Source organism: Scyliorhinus torazame, chromosome 10, assembly GCF_047496885.1.
Source record: "Scyliorhinus torazame isolate Kashiwa2021f chromosome 10, sScyTor2.1, whole genome shotgun sequence".
Lineage (NCBI taxonomy): Eukaryota > Metazoa > Chordata > Chondrichthyes > Carcharhiniformes > Scyliorhinidae > Scyliorhinus > Scyliorhinus torazame.
In genome coordinates, this window is record NC_092716.1 from 243,846,887 (window position 1) to 243,868,464 (window position 21,578).

The following is a 21,578-nucleotide window of genomic DNA, read 5'->3' on the forward strand; positions in this document are numbered from 1 at the left end:
TCTGCAGTGATTAGAATTTCGTCCATTTGGAATGTTGGGCGCGATCTAACGTTTCTAAGGTGCCATTTCTTGCGGGGTTGGATGGGAGTTTTCTCCCCAGCTCTGATGGAGAATTCCCCACCGCTATCTAACCACAATTAGTCACTTTTTTGGACCCTGGGGAGCTGAATTCGCTGGCCAGGCCGGCTCCTCCAAGATCGAGCTACTTTTTTGAAAGGATGCCCCGATCTCTAAACGAGCTTTGAGGGTTCCTCCCACCCATGGGCAATGTTACCCCCACACAAATGGGCATTACCCCACACCCCTCCGAAGTGAGGAGACCACACGATGGGGTTGCGGAGGGCTTCACCCCCCCTCCCACTTTTCAGGCCTTCTGACGCCCCCTTTCGGGCCTGCCCTCTCCCGGATGCCCACCCTTCAAACCCCAACCTTCTGCAGGCCCCTTCATACTGCCCTTCATCTCCCACCCACCCCAATCTTCATACCCTCCCTCATCCCTCCTTTCGTGGGCATGGCCCGCTCAGGCCCTGTCCCTTGGCTCTTGCACCCGAGCACCCTGGCACTATTGCCCTGGCAGTGTGCCAGCCTGGAAGTGCCAACCAGGCACCTTGCCACTGCCATTCCGGCAGTGCCAAGGTGTCCGGGTACCAGAGGGAGAGCCAGGGAACCACCCTGCCCTGTCCCTGACCACCTAGGGGCCTCAAATGGCCCGGGAGACCCCCTCCTGCCACCTGATCCACACTTGCGTGGACCAGTACTAAATGACACATAGCTGGAGTCTCCCTGGGGAGGCTGGTGGAAGCCGGGAACTGGTTAGATCCACCGTCCCCTCGCGAGATCTAGTTAGATCTCACAAGGTGCAACGGCCGTCGGGAAGCTCGGGGAGGGGGGGGGGGGGGGGGGGGGGGGGCTCTTCCGGCATTTACCGGCCACGTCGCGCCCCCATTCCGGCACAACGCAGCCGGTAGATCGCGCCCAGTATTTGAGTTGGAACGACACTTAAAGGGGCAAGCGGCCTTGTGTGACCTCCCGAAATGCTAACTGTTATCATGTTTGCTGATGGTTAACGAGCATGTGATCCCTCCTCACAGTTGGGGTCGTTCCCAGCCTCGCTCAGGAGTACGTTGATCTGCTGGCAGCTTTGGGCTCACAGAGTGAGCATGTGTGAATGTAACGCCCATGATGAGGGGGCAATATTACAGGCAGAGACAGAACAGGCTCTACAGAATAAGCATAAAGAATGTGAAAGCAAAGATTGGGACAACAAAGAAAAAAGTAAATGTCCCTCTGCTGTCTCTGTGAGCAACAGGTCAACATGACCCCTTATTAAAATGGACTATTTGGTAACATCCATCATTGGATGAAAATAGACCCAAGCAGGCAGGACATTGGTAGAATGTGGTGAGAAGGAAAGTCCAAAGAAGTCAATTACTGACGAAGAGTCAAAGAAGGAAGAAGAAACAAATTGGACTTTTTGGGCACGATTTAACTAAATGGGGAAAAAGTATGATAGCGAGCGCGTTCAGCTCCGTGTTTCCCCGGTGCTCACAGCGCGGAGAAACACCCCGCTATTTACTGCACCCCCGCTTAGATAGGGGACCACAGCAGGGAACGCGAGGCCAAGGCCCCATATAGCCCCATTTTCTGCACTGAAGAGCTCTGCTCGCCGGAACTCCTCAGTGTAGCGAGCGATCTGGCGTCACGATCTCAGGAGCCCCCGACCACCTCCCATGCCCCAATTCACTGTGAGTGGGAAGCCAGGCCCTCCCGCACCTCCTAACACCCATGTAGGGCATCCCCAGTCCAATCACCGCCACATGAAAAATGCCCGCTTGGCATCAGCAACCTGGCACCCCAGCAGTTCCCAGGCCACCAGCCAGTGTGACCTGGGCACCTCGGCAGTGCCAGCCTGCCCAGAGGGCAAGCACTTCGAGGCCTCCCATCTCCTGGGAGATCCCACAACTGACTCCGTCTGGTCCTCGTTTGTGGTGACTAGAATAGAATGGCATTCGTCAGGGTGGCACAGTGGTTAACACTGCTGCCTCACGCCGCCGAGGACCCGGGTTTGATCCCGGCCCCAGGTCACTGACCGTGTGGAGTTTGCACATTCTCCCCCTGTCTGCGTGGGTCTCACCCCCACAAGTCAAAGATGTGCAGGGTAGCTGGATTGGCCACACTAAATTGCCCCTTAATTGGAAAGAAAGAATTGGCTCTAAATTTATTTTAAAAAGGAATGGCGTTCACCCAAGGCTTCCGAAGCGACGGGGATAGATCCCAATGGCTCGGGTGCGCCGGGAAACTGCTCATTACCGTGAGACTAGCTGCCTTGCCCTAATATGCAGATTTGCCAAAAGGTGATCCCACCCACAATGGGCGGGATTCACATTGCAACATCTCGCAAGATCCCGTTAGATCTCGCGAGGCATTGCGAGCCGGATAGATCCCGGAAGCGGCGTCTCACGGCTTCTCTTGGCCAGTTTATTGCACATGAGGTCTTTGGGTATACGTCCATCATCCATCCGGTGAACGTGCCCGAACCAGTGAAGATGTTGCTGATTTAGTAATGGCTGATGGAATTTGCATCCAGGACCTCTGAGCTGGTGACCGTGCCCTGCCACGAGGTGCCAAGGATCTTTGAGACAGCAAAGTTGGAGCCTGTTCAGCCTTTTCTACTGCCTAGCGTATGTCTTCCAGGTCTCACTACTGTGGAGGTGTGCAGTGAGGGCATAGGCTCGGAGGTCTGGCAGCTTGGCATTTTCTGTCAAGTTGCTGCTGCTCCGCATTCTCTTACTGCGCCAGCTGGCGGAAAGGGCGTTTGTTGCCCCGCCAGCTGGCGGAAATGCGTTTGGTGCCCCGCCAGCTGGCGCGGAAATGCGGCGCATGCGCGGGAGCGTCAGCAGCCGCTGACAGTTTCCCACGCATGCGCAGTGGGGAGAGTCTCTTCTGCCTCCGCCATGATGGAGGCCGTAGCAGAGGCAGAAGGGAAAGAGTGCCCCCATGGCACAGGCCCGCCCGCGGGTCGGTGGGCCCCGATCGCGGGCCAGGCCACCGTGGGGGCACCCCCCGGGGTCAGATCGCACCGCGCCCCCCCCCAGGACCCCGGAGCCCGCCCACGCCGCCTGGTCCCGCCGGTAAATACCAGCTTTGATTTACGCCGGCGGGACAGGCAATTTCTGGGCGGGACTTCGGCCCATCCGGGCCGGAGAATTGAGCAGGGGGTCCCGCCTACCGGCGCGGCCCGATTCCTGCCCCCGCCCAATCTCCCGTACCAGAGACTTCGGCGGGGGCGGGAGCGGGATTCACGGCGGCCAACGGCCATTCTCCGACCCGGCGGGGGGTCGGAGAATGACGCCCTAGATATGTGAAACGAACAACCTCCAGCATCACATTGTCAATGCTGATAGGTGGTAGTCTGGCAACACCCTGAGCCAAGACAGGTGTCCTCCTGATGCTGACGGTCAACCCAAATTCTTTCCAGACTTGAGAGAGTCTGTCCATTTTCTGCTGAAGGTGCTGCTCATGGAATTCTGGAGCAGCATCGTCAAAGGAGATTAACTATCTGATGAGAGCTTGCCGCATCTTTGTCTTGGATCTCAGGCGAACAAATCGCAACAGCTTTTGAACAGCTCCAGTATCTTAAGTAGACTCTGTAGATGAACAGTAGACAGCAGCAAAAGGAAGAATATGTCGATGTCAGAACACATCGTCGGCCCCGCTGCGGATCTCAAAGGTTCTGATCTGGCTCTGTTCAAGCTGGCAATACCCATCATGTTGTCACAGAAAGAGATCACTTTGAGCAGCTTCGATGGGCATCCAACTTTCTCCAGCAGCTTAAATAGACCGCCTCTGCTCACATGGCCAAATGTATTGGTGAGACTGATGAAGGCAAAATACATTAGTCTCCTTTGTTCACTGCTGGACTGAACGGATCACGTCCATTGTAGAGCTTTGTATTCTGAAACCACTCTGGGATTCAGGGTAGATGTGTTCAGCCAGTGTCATGTGAAAGTACCTTTAAGAAATGGGAGTTTATCGAACAGCTGTAGTGGGTGTACCTTTAAGAAATGGGTGTTTATTAGAGAGCTGCAGTGATGTCAGTGAGTGGGTGGAGCTGGGCTGTCTGTCTGTTTTTACTTTTGCTTTGGACTTGCAGCTACAGGGTGTGTTTTTGTTTCGTTTTGAGAGCTGGATAGCTGCAGGCAAAGAAAGGAGCTGTATAATGATCTCTCCCTGCAAACTAAAGACTGTCTCCAGATCAATTGGGTGACTTCAAAGTGCTGACTGCTCTCAGTAGTGAATTTAAACCTGATCTCTGTGTTTAAAAGGGTTTTTGTTTTATGGATGTTAATAAGGAAAGATTAAGGTTTACTTATAGACTATTGTATCTGTGGGGAGGATTGAAAGTTGTTAAGATGTTTACTGTTGGTTTATAAAGTATTAACTGGTTTCATAAATAAACATTGTTTTAATTTAAAAGTACTGTAGATGTCCGTTGCATCACACCTGTAGAGTGGGCCCGGGTGCTCCCCATAACCACTATCTATTAAAAGTTGTGGGTCAGGTGAACTCCATGATACACTTTGGGGTTCTCTAAACCCCGGGCCATAACACCAGGATCTGCAGTCTGACAAGAGCATCACGGGCAAATACTTTTCCCACAGTGTTTAGCATGGAGATGCCTTGATAGTTGCTCCAGTCCCTCCAGTCGTCCATGTTTTTGTACAGAATCACAATCTTTGCATGACACAAATCCAGGGATAGTGCCCCCTCCCTCCAGCAGAGAGAGAGAGAAGTTTGTGTTGTGTGAAAGGAGATCGGAATATTCCGTCAGAGTTGCAGCCACTCATTGGCGCGTTTCCTCGAGGTCTGTTGGACTTTATTTTGAGTGATTCTTAACCCATTCAGAGTTTTCTCGCTCACATCTCTCTTGCAATTAATGAGAGTGGATCACTTTCCTTCAGTGACAGGTTCCATCACAGTGATGTTAGCCTCAAAACAGACAATATTCTCCTGATCCTGCTTCCCATACATTCGTGTGCGGCATTGTAGTTGATGCCCTGAAGTATGTTCTGTTTCGCTTCTGCCCTCTATGTGGGAATGTCGGACACTCATTCAAAAATACACAACAGTTGTATTTTTTATCTTGGTGACGGAATGGCTGCCATTGATACGAGGGCAACATTTGAATTTAAATGAAAAATCTTCAAGGGCTGCACCTGGTGAACACCAGGGAGTGACGTGTATCACAGTCAGCACTGTGGTATCTGTGTGTGTCTGTGTACACCAGGGAGTGATGTGTATCCCAGTCAGCACTGTGGTACCTGTGTGTGTTGGTGTATACCAGGGAGTGACGTGTATCACAGTCAGCACTGTGGGAACTGTGTGTTGGTGTATACCAGGGAGTGATGTGTATCCCAGTCAGCACTGTGGTAACTGTGTGTGTTGGTGTATACCAGGGAGTGATGTGTATCCCAGTCAGCACTGTGGTAACTGTGTGTGTTGGTGTATACCAGGGAATGATGTGTATCCCAGTCAGCACTGTGGTACCTGTGTGTGTTGGTGTATACCAGGGAGTGATGTGTATCACAGTCAGCACTGTGGTAACTGTGTGTGTCTGTGTACACCAGGGAGTGATGTGTATCCCAGTCAGCACTGTGGTAACTGTGTGTTGGTGTATACCAGGGAGTGATGTGTATCTCAGTCAGCACTGTGGTAACTGTGTGTGTCTGTGTACACCAGGGAGTGATGTGTATCCCAGTCAGCACTGTGGTAACTGTGTGTGTTGGTGTATACCAGGGAGTGATGTGTATCCCAGTCAGCACTGTGGTACCTGTGTGTGTTGGTGTATACCAGGGAGTGATGTGTATCCCAGTCAGCACTGTGGTAACTGTGTGTGTCTGTGTACACCAGGGAGTGATGTGTATCCCAGTCAGCACTGTGGTAACTGTGTGTGTTGGTGTATACCAGGGAGTGATGTGTATCCCAGTCAGCACTGTGGTACCTGTGTGTGTTGGTGTATACCAGGGAGTGATGTGTATCCCAGTCAGCACTGTGGTAACTGTGTGTGTCTGTGTACACCAGGGAGTGATGTGTATCCCAGTCAGCACTGTGGTAACTGTGTGTGTTGGTGTACACCAGGGAGTGATGTGTATCACAGTCAGCACTGTGGTAACTGTGTGTGTCTGTGTACACCAGGGAGTGATGTGTATCCCAGTCAGCACTGTGGTAACTGTGTGTTGGTGTATACCAGGGAGTGACGTGTATCACAGTCAGCACTGTGGTATCTGTGTGTGTTGGTGTATACCAGGGAGTGATGTGTATCCCAGTCCGCACGGTGGTACCTGTGTGTGTTGGTGTATACCAGGGAGTGATGTGTGTCACAGTCAGCACTGTGGTAACTGTGTGTGTCTGTGTACACCAGGGAGTGATGTGTATCCCAGTCAGCACTGTGGTAACTGTGTGTGTTGGTGTATACCAGGGAGTGATGTGTATCCCAGTCTGCACTGTGGTAACTGTGTGTTGTTGTATACCAGGGAGTGATGTGTATCCCAGTCCGTACTGTGGTAACTGTGTGTGTTGGTGTACACCAGGGAGTGATGTGTTTCACAGTCAGCACTGTGGTAACTGTGTGTGTCTGTGTACACCAGGGAGTGATGTGTATCCCAGTCAGCACTGTGGTAACTGTGTGTGTTGGTGTATACCAGGGAGTGATGTGTATCCCAGTCAGCACTGTGGTAACTGTGTGTTGGTGTATACCAGGGAGTGATGTGTATCCCAGTCAGCACTGTGGTAACTGTGTGTGTTGGTGTATACCAGGGAGTGATGTGTATCCCAGTCCGCACTGTGGTAACTGTGTGTTGGTGTATACCAGGGAGTGATGTGTATCCCAGTCAGCACTGCGGTAACTGTGTGTGTTGGTGTATACCAGGGAGTGATGTGTATCCCAGTCCGCACTGTGGTAACTGTGTATGTTGGTGTATACCAGGGAGTGATGTGTATCACAGTCAGCACTGTGGTAACTGTGTGTGTCTGTGTACACCAGGGAATGATGTGTATCCCAGTCAGCACTGTGGTAACTGTGTGTTGGTGTATACCAGGGAGTAATGTGTATCCCAGTCCGCACTGTGGTACCTGTGTGTGTTGGTGTATACCAGGGAGTGATGTGTGTCACAGTCAGCACTGTGGTAACTGTGTGTGTCTGTGTACACCAGGGAGTGATGTGTATCCCAGTCAGCACTGTGGTAACTGTGTGTGTTGGTGTATACCAGGGAGTGATGTGTATCCCAGTCAGCACTGCGGTAACTGTGTGTGTTGGTGTATACCAGGGAGTGATGTGTATCCCAGTCCGCACTGTGGTAACTGTGTATGTTGGTGTATACCAGGGAGTGATGTGTATCACAGTCAGCACTGTGGTAACTGTGTGTGTCTGTGTACACCAGGGAGTGATGTGTATCCCAGTCAGCACTGTGGTAACTGTGTGTTGGTGTATACCAGGGAGTGATGTGTATCCCAGTCCGCACTGTGGTACCTGTGTGTGTTGGTGTATACCAGGGAGTGATGTGTGTCACAGTCAGCACTGTGGTAACTGTGTGTGTCTGTGTACACCAGGGAGTGATGTGAATCCCAGACAGCACTGTGGTAACTGTGTGTTGGTGTATACCAGGGAGTGATGTGTATCACAGTCAGCACTGTGGTAACTGTGTGTTGGTGTATACCAGGGAGTGATGTGTATCCCAGTCAGCACTGTGGTAACTGTGTGTGTCTGTGTACACCAGGGAGTGATGTGTATCCCAGTCAGCACTGGTAACTGTGTGTTGGTGTATACCAGGGAGTGATGTGTATCCCAGTCAGCACTGTGGTAACTGTGTGTTGGTGTATACCAGGGAGTGATGTGTATCACGGTCAGCACTGTGGTAACTGTGTGTGTCTGTGTACACCAGGGAGTGATGTGTATCCCAGTCCGCACTGTGGTAACTGTGTGTTGGTGTATACCAGGGAGTGATCTGTATCCCAGTCAGCACTGTGGTAATTGTGTGTGTTGGTGTATACCAGGGAGTGATGTGTATCCCAGTCAGCACTGTGGTAACTGTGTGTGTTGGTGTATACCAGGGAGTGATGTGTATCCCAGTCAGCACTGTGGTAACTGTGTGTTGGTGTATACCAGGGAGTGATGTGTATCACGGTCAGCACTGGTAACTCTGTGTGTCTGCGTACACCAGGGAGTGATGTGTATCCCAGTCAGCACTGTGGCAACTGTGTGTGTTGAGAATGTTGTTTGGAGAGTCACTTTTTAAAATTTATTTAGTGTACCCAATTCATTTTTTCCAATTAAGGGGCAATTAAGCGTGGTCAATCCACCTAGTCGGCACATCTTTGGGTTGTGGGGGCGAAACCCACGCAAACACGGGGAGAATGTGCAAACTCCACACAAACAGTGACCCAGAGCCGGGATCAAACCTGGGACCTCGGTGCCGTGAGGCAGCAGAGCTAACCCACTGCGCCACCATGCTGCCCCTGGTGAGTCACTTCTGGTGATGATCAGATCCAGTTGGTGCCAACACCCTGAACTGGGCTGTCCCCAGGACACCGTGTGGCAGGTGTGTTCTGAAAGAAGGCGTCAGTTACCACAAAGATTGCGGTAGCAGCAAATCTCGAGTAGCCTCTGTCCGGTTTCATTCCGAAGGCCTTGATGTTGGAGGCAGGACTGCCATATCACATGGCCCATGCACAGCCTTGTGTTAAAATCCCCCATTTGGTAAAGATGATCCGACTTTGGGATTCCGCTATGGTATGGGTAGGGACAGGTTTGCTAATCCTACAACAGCGTACCTATTGTATAAAAAATTGTCCTGTTTTATTTATCTATATATATATATATATATATAAACATATATCATATATATATATATGTAAATATAAAATAACAACAGATTGTATAATAGAAGCACAAAACTACTTAACAATACTAAAGAGAAAATTCAGAATCACTGATGTGTTGTATTTTGAAAATCTTTTTACTCCACTGCAGCTTTCTGATCCATCTGATAGCCTTTCACCTTTCATTTTCTGACTTCTACTTCAAACATCACCTCAGGTACACGTCAGCATGCGTGTGTGAGACCCATAACCCAGCGACGTCCATCCACTTGACATGGGCTGGTGCAACGCATTGTGGTATTTTGCAAATCTGGAAAGGGTGGCTACATTTTCTGTGACAATAACAGTCTTTTTTTTAAAAAATAGACCTTTTTAACAGATCTAATGAAATATTAACAAAGGAGAACGCGAACTTGGTGCTGTGCAATCGAGTGGAGAATTCTAAATGTGTGCATATTTCGTATGGCCTGCTCCCCGGCATTAGTTCTGTCCTCAAATGTTACAAACTTGCACATAGTAAAGTGCAAACTGCTATTAAATGTTACAAGCTAAGGTTTGTAACGCGATGATGATTCTTCACATAAGAATGCACACGTTTTCTCTGTTTTGCCCACGACCCATTATAACCTGGAAAACACTCGATAATGTCGACAACATTTTGGAAGTTTCAGAGCACCCAGAATATATCCAATCCTTTTTTTTTAGTTCAACCTTTTTACAGTTTGCAAAATGCAAATGCTTCCGTAACAAAACAATTTGAAACTCGTGGCATTTTAAATCTGCTTTTCGCTCTTTTTAACAACAGGATAACTGCTTGTTGCGGCATGAAAACCGAGCAAATTCTGCATGCGGTTTTATACTATTATCCTTGATTTTCTCCTGAGCTCCTTCAAATTATTTGCAGAACAGAATCATAATTATGTTACACATTCAGTAATATATATATATAAAACAAATATATATATATGTATGCAGTAAACAGGTGACATTAGTATATCTTCTTTATTCACCAGAAGAAGTAATTAGTTAACTTCCTTGGTAATGTTACATTGTTTTGTCAATAAAATAGAGGGTGTATTTTCATCTTTATCCCCTCAGCCTTAAGTATTACCTGTGTGAGTTCTAGAATGGACAATCTGTTGCGAAGAACTTAAATGTAATTAAGCTTACTGCCTGATTGTTCTTCAGCCGAGAGTAATTGAAGTAAAAGCGAGGGATTGGGAAAGGGGCATGTAGGTCCACCTGCCAAAGTTTCCCATCTCTGCTCCTTCCTGCCAATAAAGATGAAAATCTGTGCCAATATTTAATCAAAGTGCTCACTAGCTGGCCTTGTTCTACTGCAAATTACATTTGGATTTAAGTAGCTAACGTAATCTTAACAAGTTAGACTAGATGTGTATTTCGCTGTACCTGTTTTATGATACCAATTGAATGCTTTGAAGCTTAATTTAGAAGGCCTCATAAATCCCTGAGGAGAGTAGGTTGCAGAAATTGGGCTGGCCCTCAATAGAAAAAAGATTACTCTCGAGAATGTCAAGTAAACCTGTAAAATGGTGCCGACTCTAGATTCCAGCTGAAATAAAAGACGGAGAGTTGTGTAATGTGTGTGTGGGGATGCACTGCTTATTGTTCTCAATGAATAGACTTGTGCGGAGGAGGGGATGATAAGCAGAGATTGGGTAGGAGTAGCAGAATGTGCAGAATGCAAGTGAAGGAACAGATATGGGCAACTAGCAAAAAGGTAACTTCCTTTGCAGCCTAATATTAGCGAACGGTCTACGTGACCTCTTGTTAAAATTGGTTATTATTAACATTAGTAATTGGAGAAACACACACCCAGTGATAGCGGAGAGAAGGAAAAGTACAAATAGGGAAAAGTGGAAGGGAACGGTAACGGTCAGGGACATGCGACCCAACAAGTGGCTCGTTAAAGGCAAAAATATACGGCGGCGCAGTGGTTAGCACTGCTGCCTCACGGTGCCGAGGACCTGGGTTCGGTCCCGGCCCCGGGTCACTGTCCGTGTGGAGTTTGCACACTCTTCCCGTGTCTGCCTGGGTCTCACCCCCACCACCTAAAGATGTGCAGGGTAGGTGGATTGGCCATTTATTGCAGAAAAAAAGAATTATGTACTCGTAATTTTATTATTTTTTTTAAGAAAAAAAAGGAAGGTATGTTTTTGATTGCTGCAGTGGTTATTGCAAATATTGTGCCTATCTCCGTGCCTTTTTGGAGGGAAAGAACAAAAGATGAAAGACTTGAGGGGTGCTGCTGACTTACACCGCTGGCCATTATCATTCAGGTAACGTTCAGAGACATGGACACACCGAGCCAGGAGGACGCACACACCTATCCGGGAATGATGCACACACCTAGCCAGGAATCACGCACACAGCTATCCAGGGATAACACATCCACACACCTATCCACACATATCTATCAAGGAATGACAAGAGAACTGCCTTTAAAGGTCACTCGGATAAGGAGGCTATTTGGCCCATCGAGTCAGCACTGACCCTCTAAAAGAACATCCTACCTAGGCCCACTCCCATGCCCTAACCCCATAACCCTACCTAACCTGCACATCTTTGGACTGTGAAGGAGAAACCAGAGCACCCGGAGGAAACGCGCGCAGACACAGAGAAAACGTGTAAACACCACAGAGACAGTAACCTGAGGTTGGAACTGAAGCCGGGTCCCCGGCGCTGTGGCAGCAGTGCTAACCACTGTGCTGCAATGCCGTTGTTCTATCTGCTACATTCAGCACTGTGGACAGTCCCCCCATTATAGGAACAGAGGGTTCCCAAAGATTTAAACATGTCCAGTTAGTGATGGTGCTGGCCAGCTGGGACCTGGAGAAACTTTGGTATTCCGCTTCAGTTCAAACCGATTTATTTAAGAGGGAGTTTGATCGAACATTTTAAATGGCTGTTAATACATTTTGCATTGCTTTTTATCAGCATCAAACAGGAAGGTGTCTACAAATTTTCAAAGCACATAATTAGGTTTTAATAAAACAAAGTTCCAGTTATGGTATCTGCTGTGACAGAATTATAAATTGAGGGAGACAAAGTTGGGAAGTAAAGGATAGAATTGGGGAGCACAATAAAAACATTTTTTAAATCAATGGGATGTGGGCATTGCCGGAGCATTTATTGCTTATTCCTAATTGCCCTTAAACTGAGTGGCTTGATGTAGATCTGAAGTCACATCTAGGCCAGACCGGGTAAGGATGGCAGATTCCCTTCCCGAAATAGCTGTAGTGAGTGAGCCAGATGGGTCTTTAACAACAATGGTTTCGATTTGATTTGATTTGATTTATTGTCACATGTAACGAAGTACAGTGAAAAGTATTCTTCAGAGTCCAAGGGAACGTACGCAGTACGTACATAGTAGACAAAAAAATAATAACCGACAGAGTACATTGACAAATGATACATCGACAAACAGTGATTGGTTACAATGCGGAATAAGGGGCCAAACAAAGCAAATACATGAGCAAGAGCAGCATCGGGCGCGCAAATAGTGTTCTTAGAGGGAACAATTCAGTCCGTGGGAGAGTCGTTGAGGAGTCTAGTAGCTGTGGGGAAGAAGTTCCTATGTATCGTTAGACTTCCAATTGCAGATTTTTTCAAATCAAATTCTGCCATGGTGGGATTTGAACCTTGAACATTATCCTGAGATTACTGGTCCAGTGACAATAGCACGATGCCACTGCCTCCCCAGAGGTTTGAGAAGCAAATTAAAAGAGACATAGAGGAGCCAGTCAGCGTGGATATTGAAAGTGGTAATTGGTAACTTTTGATAACAGCTATCCTTGTGGTGGGGTACAAACAGCAAGGTGGAGCAGAAAACAAGAGCATCAGGCCTAAGATTAAAACGGAATGGAAGCATCCAGGCTGTCTTCAGTTTTACTACACATACATCAACATGGACCAATGTTTCAGAAGATATAAAAAAGGCTCATTTATTGACAGCTGCTGGCATGTCCCAAATAACAGCATTCTTTTCATAGCCTCATGATGAGGTGATATGGGTAAACAAGTTAAGAAACTGCGACAAAAGCATCTGACAGGACATACATTAGTTCGGTACCTGGAGGTTTGCTGAATAGATTACTAATATTGGAGGTGCAAAGGTTTTCAGATCAGTTCTTTTGCATGCTTCTGTAACCCATATTTTTGTACAGCTCTCCTATAATTAGTAATACATAGCCATAAAATTTAAAGTTACCAAGGCTACATTTAAGTATGTGAGTTTTTCAATCTGTAATTAACCAGGTGGGGGTTGCACTGGGCTCCGTGTTTATTTTTCCTCATGTCTAGGAAATCGGATTTGAATTTTGAGTTTCCGTTAAAGGAATATTCCTTTTTTTACAAATAATTTTTATTAAGGTTTTCGTAAAATATCAATAACAAAATGAAAAAGGAACCCAACAGGGTTAAGTACAAAACACAGTCTAGAAAAGCAACCCTCCATACTGTACAGAAATAATAAATTAACATTGACACCCCGACTTAACACAACAGGTATATACACCCCTTCAGTCCCCGTTTCTGGCGGTGACGTGCCATGCCAGAGAACAGGGCTGACGGGATGGAGAATCCCTCCCAGCTTCATCCAGATCGGTGTTCCTTATCTTAATGGAGTTGTTATTCCTAGTGTCCATTTGCATTATCTTTGTTTTTTCTGCATTGATGTTGTCAACTTTGGCCGACATTTGCGTCAGGTGACAGGCTTTATCTTGCATCTGTCTGTGGTTGTGTCATCTGCAAAGACTAAATCTTCCAGCTGTTCAATGAAGGTCTATTGTATGCCATTGTTTGCCTCAAAATTCAATCAATCGTAAGCAAAACTAGGAATGGTGACGTCAAACCGCCTTGTCCAACATCTGTTTGTACGTTGAATTTACCAGAGAGGGTTCCTCCATGCAAGACTCGACAGCTCATTCCATCACAGGTATTCTTCACCAGGGAAATTATTTTCCCGGGAATGCCATAGCTTGCATCAACTTCCACAGAGTGTTTTGGTCAATGCTGTCAAACGCCTCTTTTAGCCTATAAAACTGAAGTCGATCAAGAGTTCCATTCCAATGATTGTTCGATTACAATAGGGTTGCTAACTGATCCACACAAGATATTCCCTGGCGAAATCCTGCCTGGTTATCCCTAAAGATGTCTTCTTAAGGGAAGAATGAAAATATCTTTCATTCTGTCCACTATGATGTGGTACAGTACTTTCCCCGGCACAGAGAGCAACATTATCGCTTCACCTCATGACCTTCCTTCCAATCTGATGGTACCCTCTCCTTCTCCCATACTTTCCTCAGGAGTCCATAGGACATATCCACTGAAGTGTTACTATCCGCATTGAGTGCTTCTGCTGGTATGTCGTCTGGTCCAGCTGATTTGCCACATTTCAGTGATGAGATGACTTTCCCGATTACTATTTTTGATGGTTCACAGCTGATAGCCAAAGTTGCATGTCAGCTGATGCAGTTGGTGGGTGGGGTTACAAAATATAGATGGAAGTAGTTAAAAACAAGTCAGGACATCATGTTTCAAAAATATTTAAATGCATACATGTACAACAACAATAACAAAATGCTCCAGATGCTGGGAAATAAATTAGAACGTTCAAGAAATACTCAGCAGGCCAGGCAAAATCTCTGGAAACAAAGTCAACTTAGATGTTAACAGTTTATGAGCAGGAGAAGAGGGAAGAGAGGGGGAGCAAAGGACAAAATGGAAAGCATTAATTAAATGATGAAAGGGGATAATGGTGTCAGGCAAAAGGGAACGGCAATGGATCTAGAGGACCTGCAAGTGGCCACAGCGAAACCATTACCAGCACCTGCTGCCTGGAAACATGGGAACGGCAGTGACTATCCAAAGTTTTTGAAATCAGTGTTGTGTCTGATAGGTTGTAAAGTGCCTAATCTAAAAGTATAATGCTCTTCCTCAAGTATATTTGGAGCTTTGATGGAACCTTTTCGGAGGCTGAGGGTAGACTAGGGGCTTTTTTAGCACACTGGGCTAAACAGCTGGCTTGTAATGCAGAACAAGGCAGCAGCGTGGGTTCAATTCCCATACCAGTCTCCCCGAACAGGCGCTGGAATGTGGCAACGAGTGGCATTTCACAGTAACTTCATTGAAGCCTACTTGTGACAATAAGCAATTATTATTATTAAGAATTGTCAGAGAGACGGGGAATTAAAATATCAAGCGACTGGAAGCTTGGGCCATGTGAGGTGAAATATGTATATTTCCCAGAGGAACCCCACAAAGACCAGGGACCACGGCGCGATGTCCGCTACCCGGCGCCAAAAATGGCGCGGATCAGTCCGGCGTCGGGCCGCTCCACCTTGAGGGGCTAGGCCCGCGCAGGAGTGATCTCCGCACCGCCGGCTGGCGGGAAAGGCCTTTGGCGCCACGCCAGACAGGCACCGAAAGGACTTCGCCGGGCAACGCATGCGCGGGAGTGTCAGCGGCCGCTCACGGCATCCCCGCGCGTGCGCAGTGGAGGGGGTCTCTTCTGCCTCCGCCATGGTGGAGACTGTGGCGAAGGCGGAAGAAAAAGAGTGCCCCCACGGCACAGGCCCGCCCGCGGATCGGTGGGCCCCGATCGCGGGCCAGGCCACCGTGGGGTCACCCCCCGGGGCCAGATCGCCCAGCGCCCCCCCCCCCCCCCCCCAGGACCCCGGAGACCGCCCGTGCCGTCTGCTCCCGCCGGTACGGTAGGTGGTTCAATCCACGCCGGCTGGCGTGGGTTGACAGCGGCGGGACTTCGGCCCATGGAGAATCGCCGGGGGTGGGCCCGCCGACTGGCGCGATTCCCGCCCCCGCCGAATCTCCGGTGGCGGAGAATTCGGGACACGGCGGGGGCGGGATTCACGCCGTCCCCCGGCGATTCTCCAACCCGGTGGGGGGTCGGAGAATCGCGCCCATTTTGTGAGAATGGAAACTATAATATACACGTGTGAAAAGTCGGTAGAAATGTGTGGGGGTAGGGGAAGATGGGGGGGGGGGGGCTTTACATGGAATTAAAATGTGCTGTGGCCAGCTTGTGATGCATTCTTTGGCTAAAAGGCTATAAGCTATCGAGGACAGATTCAAACTGATTGCCTTTCCTTTTCACAGACAGCTACAGATAATAGTTACACCAAAGGAAAGATAAAGATTGTCGAAGGCATCTGCTTGCTGTCGAATGATGACATATACTGGGATGACTTGAAACAGATTAAGGTCACGCGAGGAGGAATCCTTCGAGATCACGCTTGCATGAAGGCAGAGACCCTGTCCATCCAGGGAAGCACAGACTCACTTGGTGACACAGAGACAGAACAGCTGCTGCAGGATGAGCCACTGTCGGAGTGCAGCAATGTGAAGGCGCGCGCGCCGGAGAGAAGCGGCCTCCCCTTGCCTGACACTGGCTGGAAACACAGTCGCAAACCTTCAACCGAGAGTGAGGTTTGATCGGAAACAGCTTCCTTCTTTTCTTCTTTCTCCTGTGTTCTATTTAAAATATGTTCCCACGGCAACCTCGGACAGTGACTGGGCACGCTCCAGACAGTGTGTGTGTGGGGGGTGGGGGGGGGTGCTCAGATTCCTATTTTGAAAAAAAGAACCAACACAATCGCAACTCGACTGGGAATTGAGTGGTACTACAGTCTGTCACCAGTAACTCTGGAAAACAACACAGTGCATAACAAGACTGGACAAAAGCCAAGGGATCATACTCTCTTAAGTGTTTTCAAAGTGTCTGATACACAATTTTAACAATTTTTGTTCTCAGATAGATTTACATTAAGTATGTATTTGGTTAAAGCATGAATGTACAGATGGTTATCTGTAGCATGTTTTGCCTTACTTTTCTACTGTTAAGATGGATGTAATTCTGTACATGAAGCAAAGTAATCTTTCTGGAAAAGACCTTTCAAGCTCTCCGCAGGCCTCTCGTACCTTGTTCTCTTGAGGAACCGTCTGAAAACCCTTGTAGTCTCAGGTAAGACTTCTGTACAGAAGGGAGAATATTGAAAGGACACATTTTAATTCACCCTTTCATCCCCACTTTGACATTCAGACGCAGCGGAAGTGGTAAATGCGACCTGATTCACTGGATTTTCCTGTTGCCTGGGATGGAGGTTAAAGAAATTGGCAAACAATTCTACAGAGCAAGCTGCATTTGCCCTCTAATTATCTGTCTAAGCACTGATTTACGATTGAGATTCTAATTTTGTACTTTGTTTGAGTTGCTGCCATCATTGATTATTAACAAGATTAACTCAAACTACCAAGACTTAGCCCTGCTTGTAACCACTATGCACATTATAGATGAAGAGACCAGGTATTAGGCCTGAGCTAATTAGATTAAATAATTTATAAACATAGTACAGACCATCTAACATACAAACAAATGTCTTGGTTGCAATTGTGGGCCAGAATTCAACACTTCATACCAGACCTGACAACGTACAACAGTGTTATCTTATGTTACGAAGTGGCAACGCAATAACAATTTGTGGTGAGTGGGAGTGAAGTTACCAATGGGGAGTAGGCCACATTACTATAAATGACTGATGTGAGAGGTCGCTAATTTGAATTTACATTGAGCTTGAGTGGCAAGAACTCGGGTCAGTATACGGAGGGGTGGGGGATAGGGTGGGAGGGGGGAATGAGAAACAAATCACCTTTTAAAAATTGAAGTATCAAACAAAAACAACTCAATTCGACATGTTCAGTTATAATCACAGGTGAGATTTTACTACCTTTTCTACTGCATTCAGTCTTGATGCTCAGCAACTGAATTTAGACTTTGAAGGGGGAGAAATTGCGAAGCGGAGTACAAGTACAGAGCATTCCCAAAAAAAGTTATTTTATTTAAGAATACATCTCAAAGGAGTTATCATTGGTGACTAATTCTCCCCCCCCCCCCCCCCCCCCCCCCAACCTCACCCAGTGAAGAATGTCAAGTGTGCTCTTTACACAAGGTCCGTTTAATGATATGCGTCACAAGGGTGACTTTATATTTATCCAGAATATCCATTGACTTGCACGGAAGTCAGTAATTCAAAATAATAATAATAATCTTTGTTAAATGGTTTAGCGACCAACTTGGAATCCCCTAAATGTACAACCTCATGGGCGAAATTCTCCGGTATAGCCGCGATGTCCACCGACCGGCGCCAAAAACGGCGCAAATCAGTCGGGCATCGCGCCGCCCCAAAGGTGCGGAATCCTCCGCATCTTGGGCCCAGCCCCAACCTCGAGGGGCTAGGCCCGCGCCAGACTAACTTGCACCCCGCCAGCTGGCGGAAAAGGCCTTTGGTGCCCTGCCAGCTGGCGCGGAAATTACATCTCCGGGCGGCGCATGCGCGGGAGCGTTAGCGGCCGCTCACGGCATTCCCGTGCATGCGCAGTGGAGGGAGTCTCTTCCACCTCCGCCATGGTGGAGACCGTGGCGAAGGCGGAAGGAAAAGAGTGCCCCCACGGCACAGGCCCGCCCGCGGATCGGTGGGCCCCGATCGCGGGCCAGGCCACCGTGGGGGCACCCCCCGGGGCCAGATCGCCCCGCGCCCCCCCCAGGACCCCGGAGCCCGCCCGCGCCGCCTTGTCCCGCCGGTAAGAGAGGTGGTTTAATCCACGCCGGCGGGACAGGCATCCTAGCAGCGGGACTTCGGCCCATCCGGGCCGGAGAATCGCGGAGGGGGCCCGCCAACCGGCACGGCGCGATTCCCGCCCCCGCCGAATCTCCGGTGCCGGAGAATTCGGCAACCGGCGGGGGCGGGATTCACGCCAGCCCCCGGCCATCATCCAAGTCATTGATACAAATCACAAATAGCAGAGGACCCAGCACTGATCCCTGTGGTACACCGCTGGTGACTGGGCTCCAGGATGAAAATTTACCATATACAACCACCCTCTGTCTTCTATGTGACAGCCAGTTACTGATCCAATCGGCCAAATTTCCGTCTATGCCATGCCTCCTTACTTTTTGCATGAGCCAACCATGGGGCATCTTATCAAACGCCTTACTAAAATCCATGTATACACCATCAACTGCTCTACCTTCATCTATGTACTTAGTTACCTCCTCAAAGAATACAATCAAACTTGTGAGGCAAGACTTACCCCTCACAAATCCGTGCTGACTATCCTGGATTAAGCTGTGTATTTCCAAAAGATCATAAATCCTATCCCTCAGGACCCTTTCCAATAATTTACCTATGACCGAAGTGAGACTAACAGCCTATAATTCCCAGGGTTACACCTATTCCCTTTCTTGAACAAGGGTTGAGTGGCATTCCCCATCCAACTGCACATGTAGAACATGAAATTGGTCTCCCTAATTAAAGTGCTTTTTTCCAATCAATAGATTATAGCTTAATGACCATTTTCTGAGCATCTGGATAATAATGACTTATTTATCAATGAAGAATCTCGGCTTCATAAAGAGACTGAAATGGAGACAGTTTCCATTTACTTCAAACTTCGTCTATACCTCAGCATTTCAGCTATTCATTTTTCGCCCTCTAATTCCCGTGACACTTATCCGACAATTAATTACTATTCCACAACATTTTCATCTCTATTCCACTAACATTGTTACATTGTCTTTGTAACAAACGTTGAAAGGTCAACTGCTTCATTTGTATGCTGTTTGCATTCTTGTTTTGATTGCTGCTTTTACAGTGTTGCTTAGTATCAAAAAAGGAAGGGACATTGTACATGGTCAATTGGGGTAACAAAGTTGAATGAGAAATTGAGTTACTGCCAGATTTACCATTTCCACCAGGTAATGTAACAATTTGCTGTTGACAAAATTCCTGCTCGTTCTCTTTCCTTCCTAATTATATTGGATCAGTTTTTGCCAACAAGTGGCCATTGCTGGAAATAGAGCCAAGACTTGAGGGTGTTTTGTTGCAAATCACACAGTTTGGATTATTTGCTTAGAAATGTATTTTTTTTGACCAAATGACTAATGTTTAACCTTTTGAGTGCCTGCTGCTTAAACCTCAAAGTCTGACACAGTGCTATTTTAACCAGACCACAAGTTAGGGCCACTGTTTGTTATTGTCTGCGCATCTAAACTTGCATTTTTAAAATATAATAACTGGATTATTAATCAAACAAAGTGACTTTCTATGGTAATTATGACACAGATTTTAAATATGTAAATATGTGATAAAGCTCCAGAATTGTAAATTGTGATGCACCTGAAAATGGTTTAGATTTTATTCATGGTTAAGTAAAGAGCGACTCAAAAGCTTGTCATATTCCTTTCTATCATTATCAGTGACCAGAATACCAGAATAATGAACACAATTAACCGTATGAGGAAATAATGCACCAGGCCTTTTAACCCTTTGAGCACTATTATTATTTTATAGTATTTCAATATGGGAGTTTTTTTAAATGTTTATGAAAAATATTTTAAGATTGATTTGATTATTGTTTCTGCTGTATATCACCTTCCTCTTTAGTAGTATTCAACTTTTGAACTTTGTGGACTCAAGATTGTTAAGTAGCAACACAAAAGTTTTGTTGTGTGGTGTGAAGTTTACTCTTAATCCAGAGTTACTTAATATAAATTATCTGCTTTTGTTTTTTTTGGCAATAAGTTCCAAATTTGCTGTGTTACTTACATTGCTTAATTCGAGTCATTTTCATCAATTATTTAACGCATAAATGACTTCAAATTATCAGGGGGAGACTGTACTAGGTAATTTCTGTACTCAATGGGTTAAAATACTCAGGTAGTAAACTAACTGTGGCAATAGTTGGTAATTTGGTCAGTTTAGGATAATAAATCGCACAATCCTAGGTAATTAACTGATTATTAAGTATAGATATTTGATTTTAAAAGATAACAACTGGCTTTATGATACATATTACCTAACGTTTAAACTAAGCACAGCATTATTTTCTTTGTGGAGAAAGCTAAGTACTTCCGTTGCACTCACAGGAATATCTTGTATTCTACTTTGTCAACTTAGAAAATACTATAAAAACGTAAAGGATTTTAAATGGTTTTGAATATTATTTTACATCCAATAGAAGGGAAAGCAGAATAAGTAGACTGAAACGTACATATTGCATTTTGGACATGAGTTATGCACTTGTCTTCCAATTGTGTTATAATATATTACTGTTGAGAGGCTGCATAACTAATGTGGGTCTTTGTAATTATCCCAAATTAAAACCTGTAATGTTTAAGACAGTCTTGAAACTGCTAACTTTGCTCAGATAGAAAGTGTTTACAGAACAATTGTTTCGTGTGAACTATATATCTATGTGTACATAAAATGAATTGATTATTAAAATTGAATGTTTTTTAAACTTTGCCTTATTTGTGTAATGTTTGAAACTGTGAACTCCACAGAATTATTTATTTATTGTTCCTTTAAATGTGTTTGTCTTTATTCCAGTTTTTCCTAACTTTTACTAAATACACCAAGGAGACCTTGTGGGCACAGGGGCCAGGTCCCTTTCTCTGGACCAGAAGCTTCGGGTTTGAGACCAACACCAGGACTTGTTGGCCATGAAAGGGGTGAATACTGGGGTTGATAAACCTTCCACCAATTCCCCTCTATGCCCCAATGGTTAAAAAAACTGTGGGTGCGAAGATACACTTAAAAAAAACCTAAATACACCAATCTTTATAACCCATCCTAATTTTAACACCTCTGTTAATCTTGTTTATA

At 46.7% G+C, this 21,578-nt stretch overlaps 1 protein-coding gene across 5 annotated transcripts in view; it reads left to right on the plus strand.

The window, feature by feature from the left end:
• The window catches only part of lrp4 (low density lipoprotein receptor-related protein 4), a 495,226-nt gene extending 474,013 nt beyond the window's left edge, over positions 1-21,213 (plus strand). For 4 of the 5 annotated variants that reach the window (XM_072466626.1, XM_072466628.1, XM_072466627.1 and 1 more), the window contains exon 38: positions 16,015-21,213. In XM_072466626.1, the coding sequence (XP_072322727.1) occupies positions 16,015-16,350 (336 nt within the window). In that variant the 3' untranslated portion in view covers positions 16,351-21,213. Of the gene's footprint in view, positions 1-9,028; positions 9,095-16,014 lie in introns of all 5 variants that reach the window. The other variant, XM_072466630.1, reaches the window with a different exon arrangement.
• Positions 21,214-21,578: the final 365 nt, after the last annotated feature.